The 6842-nt window shown below is 55.0% G+C and overlaps 1 protein-coding gene across 2 annotated transcripts; it reads right to left on the reverse strand.

Annotated features, from left to right (window-relative positions):
• Positions 1-489: 489 nt before the first annotated feature.
• Positions 490-5321, reverse strand: BHLHE41 (basic helix-loop-helix family member e41). 2 transcript variants are annotated; one of them, XM_079773829.1, is made up of 6 exons: positions 4979-5321; positions 3517-4234; positions 3305-3368; positions 2861-2968; positions 2428-2539; positions 490-1951 (listed from the first exon to the last, which is right to left on the reverse strand). In XM_079773829.1, the coding sequence occupies exons 2-6, from the start codon at positions 3576-3578 to the stop codon at positions 861-863; spliced, it is 1437 nt and encodes a 478-aa protein (XP_079629955.1). In that variant the 5' UTR covers positions 3579-4234; positions 4979-5321; the 3' UTR covers positions 490-860. The 2 variants fall into 2 exon arrangements, with proteins under 2 accessions (XP_079629955.1, XP_079629956.1); XM_079773830.1 differs by lacking the exon at positions 4979-5321 and having other exon boundaries at positions 3517-4349.
• Between the last annotated feature and the right edge of the window lie 1521 nt (positions 5322-6842).

Raw genomic sequence — 6842 nt, forward strand, 5'->3', positions numbered from 1 at the left:
TTAAATAATGGCAGGGTGGGAATAGATGCTCTCTCGCTCTAGGTAAGTATTTATATAATGAAGATGGGTCAATTGATTCATGGTCAGTTTCTTAAAGTGCCAGCAAATGTACTAAGAATGATTCTGGCCTTCCTCACCCAGGCACTTCCCTGACTTAGTTCTGACAATGGCCCAACTCCGCGTCTGTTTAAACAAGTGCAAGTTACTAAGGGATACCATTCAAACCACTTCAGAATAGGTTGCGACGTGAGCAACTGCATCCTCTCTCCTCTTCCTCTTGGAAAAATAACGTCTTTTAAAAAGCTAAACATTACAAAATACTGAAGAGTAAACTCAACTCTAAAAGATCACTCTGTTTGCGGAAAGCCTCCTGAAGCAGCCAGGACAGCTTTGAGTCACTGACAGATAACTCTGCGGTTCCACGTCAGCTCCTTGGCCACCGTCCCCCACCCCCCCACCCCCCACCCCCCACCCCCCTCCCACCCCGGTGCAATTGGCTCACCGCAGAGCAGACCCTTCTGACTTCCTAGAGAATCAGGGTCTGTATTTCAAAAGATAATGAAACAGGCCTCAAGGCAGGCAAAACTTATTTGGGGGAGTTCTTTAAAAAAAAAAAAAGAGTATCTAGCGCAGAGGTCCTTTTACAGCTGGTGGGGAAGAGATGTTAGTGTGTGGAGGGTGGGGTGGCGAAAGATGAGCAAAACAGGAACTCCACATGTACACAAAACACCTGTTTTGTTTTTAAAGCCCGGCGTGCATCTATTACACTTCCTCCCTTAAAAACGCGAAGGGTGTTTTCACGTATTACTATTATTCTTCCGCGTGAACCTTCGTCCTTTCTAGGAAAGGAGCGCGAGGGCTCAGGGGGCTTTCTTTCCTGGCTGCGAGGGATCTTCCTGAGCAGAGCTCTCCGGCTTCCCGTGCTCGCGGGGGCCGGCGAAGGGCAGGTGGGTGCGGCCGTGCGGGTGTGGGTGCGGGGGGTGCAGCGCCCCCGGGGGCGCCCCCTCGTGTGGCAGCAGGGTCGCGGCGGCGGCGCTCGCCTTCTCGGGAGGGGGCGACAACACCGAGGACAGGCAGGGGAAGGCGGCGGCCGCGGCGGCCGCGGCGGCGGCGGCGGCGGCGGCGGCCGGGGCGTGGATGCCGGGGTACAGCAGTGGGAACGGGGCGGCGGCCGCCGCCGGGTACAGGTACTTCTCCAGGCCGCTCTTGTCCAGGAAGGGCTGCATGTAGGCGGCGGCGGCGGCCGAAGGCGAGAGGAAGTAGAACGGCAGGCAGAAGGGGGCCGCGGCGGCCGCGGGCGGCGCGAAGGGCGCGCCCCCGCCTCCGCCGAACGCCACCAGGGAGCTGAGCAGGGCGGCGTCGGGTCTCAGCAGCGCGGCGGCGGCGGCGGCGGCGGCGGGGTCGGGCCCCAGGAGCGCGGCCGCCGCCCCGCCCCCGGAATCCAGCTTCATCCTCTTGGGCGCCGGCGAGTCCTCCCCGGGGGGCTCCTGCTTGATGGTGACGCGGCTCGCCCCCGCGCCTTTGCCCTTGTCGCGGTCGGGCCGGGCCTCGGCCTCGCCGCCGTAGCCGCTGTCGGTGTCCGTGTCGTTCTCGGCCGCGAGCTCGGCGCTGGGCTGAGTCCGCTGGATGACGGGCACGCAGTGGGCGAGGGGCTCCAGCTTCTGCCCCGCGCGCTCCAGGCAGGGGGCGGCCTTGGACCCGGCGGGGGCGGCGGCCGAGGGCGCGCCGGTGCCTTTGCCCAGGGGGACCTGTGGAGTCAACAGCTGGGGGGTGGGCAAGAACTGGGTGGCCACGGCGTGCAAGTGGTTTATCAGCTGGACACACCGCGGCTCCCTGGGCGTCCAGCTCTCAAACCGGGAGAGGTATTGCAAGACTTCTTTGGCGCATGTTTGAAATCCCGAGTGGAACGCGTCCAAGTCGGACTGAATGGGCGATTTCAGAGATCGCTCCCCTAGGATGAGGAGGGGGTGGGGCGGGGGACAGGAATGGAGGCAAGAAGAAAAAAACACCGACGTTAAAACATCTGCTTATCACGTGGGCCCTGCACTGACTAAAGTGATCTCGGCTTTTCCTCTGTATTCCAGTGATATAATCCACCGGTGGCAGAGGAGGGCGGGGGGGAGGCGGTGGCGGGGGTGGGGAGCAGGGGGGCGCTCTACTCCCAGCTGAAAAACCTTAGTGGAGAGGGTGCGACCGCCACTTAAAAAAAATTTTTTTTTTTTATTCCTCTGAGTTCTGCTGAAAGCCTCTAGGATGCTTCAGGAAATGGGCACTTTCCAATGAAGGGAAAGTCTAAGCAATTTCACAAATGAGAGTGAGCTCGCGGGCCCGCGGAAGGAGGTGGGGGTGGGGAAAGAGTCCTAACACTGCTCCTCTGTGGGCTGCGCGGCTTCATCAGGGTGGATTGGCCTCCCTGAACTGACTTACCATTCTGTAAAGCAATTATCTTCTGATGCTGCTGCTCGGTTAAGGCTGTTAAAGCTTTTAAGTGTTTCAAAGTTAATTCCAAGACTACCGCTTTCTCCAGATGCCCCAGAGTCTGCATGGGTGCAAAAGAGAACGGGGCACTTGGTTACTTAAAAACACACATTTGGCTTGACCGGCTCTCCATTCAGCACAGCAACGTAAGCAAACACTTACTATTCCTATACTTCTTGAGCTTTCCTCAAGACAGCTTATAAATGATTTCCCCCCCTTCAGTTATGAGCACCTACTCCTGAGTTTGTGGGAAACTCTACACTATAGAATAACTTGTAAGGCATCTGATATTTACATTTATTCTTATATCTCTGGGAGTAGTAAGTACCAGGCTATTAACAAGCCCTTGGAGAGCAGCAAAGAAGGAAAATGGGCATCTTACTGTCAACTTCAGATGTTCAGGCAGTAAATCTTTCAGCTGAGCAATGCATTCATTAATCCGGTCTCTTCTTTTCTTTTCTATCAATCTATGCGGTAATTTATAGGTATCCTTAATATGTGAGAGCCATGGAAGAGAGAAAACACTAAGATAAACATTCATTTACTGGATATAGCAATATCCCCCACCACCCAAACACACACTATGTGATAAACTATGCCCAAGAAACCTCTTTCCTCTGGACTGCTCTGAAATGAAATTTAAATTCAGGTATGATGTTTAATCTCCCCCCCCCCCCCCTGAGAGTATCCAGCAAACCACTTAAAATTCACAGTTGGGGAAGCTCAAGGGCTGGAATATATTTGCTAGCAGAGCTTCGCTGTGAAATCAATGGCCCTAATTAACTATCCAGGCAGGTTCTAGGGAACATCGGAAACTTCCTCTTACCTTGCTATCGTCTCGCTTCATGCTCCTTTTGGGTTTACACATATACAAAGAGGAATAGTCCAGGCTGCAAAACAGAAATCAGCATCAGGCACCCATTCGGGAGGGGCTCTGCCCTCGCCCCGCTCCATACCACTTTCTTGAGAAGAAGAAGAAGAAAAAAAAAAATCAAACTGAAGCCCAGACAGATATTCGCAAGGGTGCGTGCACCTTACCCTATAAAATCTCTATGTTCCAGTAACTGTCTCTCTTGCAAATGAGGAATTCCTTCGTCCATGTTCAACCGCTGTCCGTGTTCCTCTGTTTCGTTTTTTTGGGGGTCCTGTTCTATAATCTGTGGGACGGTAGCTTTGAGAGATCTTGGGGGGATCTGTGCGTCTCCAGTCTCTCTCTCTCTCTCCCTCTTCAGCGCAGTGTTGAAAGTGTGAAGCAGTTGGTCCCCCCTGCCGCCGCGCTCGCTCTCTTGCACACAGACGCATACACACGCACCCACACTCGCGCCGGCCCCTCGGCGCTGGTAGTTTGCTCTCACTCCGGGCAGTGTTTGGCCACAGGGCACGCGCGTCGCCGGCCAGACCAGCACCCAGCTCACGTGCGGAACGTACCATCCGCGGTCTAGCCCGGAGGGGGGCGGGAGAGGAGGGGCCGGGCCGGGAGGGGGCGTCGGGAGAAGTCTGCGAGGGAAAGCGAGCGGCGGGAAGGGGGTGGGAGGGGGGCGGGGACACCTGATCAGGGCCACCGGAAAGGAAAAACAACTTCAGCCAAGCTATTCATCTTCCCAAAGGCGCTGCAGTCAGCTGGGGGAGGGAGAGGGGTGCCGGGGGTGCGGGGCAGCCAGGGCTTCCTCGGCTCGGAAATGTGACTCCCTCAGTCCTTCCGTCATTACGGTGCAGGAACGTGAACGTGGCTTTTTTTGCTTTTCCACCGACTGTGCTGTTGGTTTGGACCAGAGAAAGGAAAGAGAAAGAGAATTCGCGGTGGGTAAACTTCAGTCCCGAAGGAAATTTTGGAGACTTGTTTGCACACCGCTCAGTGGCCTGGGGGACCCCCTTGGCCTTGGTTGGAGGTTGCCCCGAAAAGAGACAACTTGAAACCCTCTCCCATAAAAGACTTAAGAGAAATCAAAATGTCACTGGGTCAGAATGTCGCAATCCAAGAGTCTTTTGGCGACAGTGTCCCTGGGCCACCCAAACTTCCCGCAGCAGCCGGAATTGCGGTGCCACTAATCACAGCAGCAGATGACGTTTGGGGCCTCCGGTGCTCCCGGAGGAACGCGGCAGGGAGGGAGGGGAAGAGAGGGGGTGGCACGAGAGGGGCTGCCGCGGAGAAGCTATGCAGCAGTATCGCGCCCGCTAAACTCCGCCGCCCCTCCGCGCCCGGGGTGGCGCTGCGTGCTTCCTCTCCCCTCCCCCGCTCGTGCGATAAGCGACGCCGGGAGCGTGCGGAGCCCACGTTTACTACCGCTGGCACCTCCAAAGCCTCCCTCCTTAATCCAGTCTCAAACGGGTACCAGCACAGGGCCAGCAACGTGATCCGACCTGCCGCGGCTGCCACATCACTGCGCGGGGAACCCGGTGCGCGCTCGCGCGCGCGCGCGCGCGCGGGCGGGCGCGCTCGCTCCCCCTGCAGCCCGGGCGACTCCGAGAGGAAGCACGGGCCAGCGGGAGTCGGGCTTACCTTTTCCCCCGGGCCAGCGCGGGAACGTGACTCACTGCGAGTGAGAGTTACCGGGAGGTGCGGGAGATGCGCACCGACGCCGGCCAGCGGCAAAGGGCCTCGGAGGCCAAGGGCGGGCAAATCCTGCGGGAGTCCCAGGTCTCCAGCCCCAGTGCCGCTACTTGGGTCTGCGGGAGTGGGATGGAGATGTATATGGATAGATCTGAAACCAAAGGTCTTTCCTTCCTGTGCCTACGTTCTCCCGGGTGTTCCCCCGAAACAGTCATTATTGCCAGCGGCACGTGAACCAAGAGAAGTACGCCGAATGCACACGCACCCGGGCGCGGCGGGGGCTGGGGCAGTCACTACGTGTCCCTCGGCTCGCCCCGCCGGGCGCGGGTTCCGGGGACAGATCTGGGTCGCGGGAAGCGGCGGCGGGGCGGTCACGTGTCTGCGGGAGTCGCGTCTCCTCCCGGCCTCCTGGAGCCGCCCGGCCGCGGCCGCGGTGCGCGCTGCCGCAGTCTCCCGAGTCCGGGGCGGAGACGCGCGCCGTGTCTGGCTTCGTGACTCCGGCGGCGGCCCAAGCTCACCCCGGCGAGAGGAGACGCTCGCGGCCCGTCCACTTTAGAGGGCCTTTTAAGGTCGCTCGACTTCCTCCAATAGGGGGACTTCCTTTGCACCAACAGACAATTGAATAATACTTAAAAGAAAAAGTATTTTTTAAAAAACGGATTTTATTTTAAACCTCAATCTAGCCTTTCTCTTGTTTCCAAGGGGTTGGGTGATGAATTCCTTTTGGTGGGAAGGGCTGTTTGGAGCCCTAAACGTGGCCTATCCCAGCAGTATTGTATCATTTTTGTTCTTGTTGTAAATTGACCAAAAAAAGCCACAGTGGTGGGGATGGAAAGAATGCCGTTAAGATGAAAATTAAAAAATTAAAATACCAGTTTCCCTTAGAGGTTTGTAAATGTTGGGGGAAGGAAGAGGGTGTAAATATTTTCTCCGGAGCTAAATTTTCACTCGATGGCTGGAGCATTTAGTGAAAATGCAGCGAAGACTGGGTCACCTCATCTGGGCCTTGTTGGGCGGAGTAGACCAGACAGAAGGCAGGCATCTATCTGGTCAGGACAAACCTCATGACTAAGTCTGTGGCAGACTCGGAAGCAAGTTAAAATAGGAGAGACAGAGAAGGAAGCCTCGTGGGTTATGGACGTGTTCACTTTTGAAGAAACTTCCCATGATATAAAATCACAGAGGCCTGTGGCTGCAAAGGAGCCTTTTTATGTTATCACTTCTGTCTCCTCTCCCCCTATCACTTTTTCCTGAGTTTCCCTGCTTCTATATCCAGCATTTTTGTTTTCTCTTCCAATCCTTTTCCTGATACCCGGCCCAAACTGTAAATGGAGTCCTTTCTAATTTAAATGGAATCTTTCCTAATTTTCTAATCCTCAGTCCTTTTTTTCTGTCTTTCTTTTTCACGTCCATCTTTCTACTCTTGTCTCCCTTTTTCTTTTCCCTTATGTTTTTCTCTTCCTACATTTCCTGTTAAGATAAATGTCTGCTGTTCCTCTTTCCCTGTAATTTTGTTCTGTCTCTTATTTGCTTTTTGTCTTTTTTTTTTAATCTTTCACCTTGATGACTCCCTGCTTATCCACTACCCTTAAACTTGAGTCCTACTCATTTTCTGTCGCAAACTCATGCCTTCTGAATATCAGGCATAGTCTAATGCCTCCAAATGTCCCTTTGCTTCAAGGAGGGCATAACAATAGCTCACAACTAGATAGCATTTGCAATTGGAGCACTGGACACCATTCTAAAGGCTTTTAATGTAATTAACTCATTAACCCTTTCCACAGCCCTATAAAATAGATACTATTATTGTCTC

This window comes from Cnephaeus nilssonii, assembly GCF_951640355.1.
Source record: "Cnephaeus nilssonii genome assembly, chromosome: 6".
In the NCBI taxonomy this organism is placed as follows: domain Eukaryota; kingdom Metazoa; phylum Chordata; class Mammalia; order Chiroptera; family Vespertilionidae; genus Cnephaeus; species Cnephaeus nilssonii.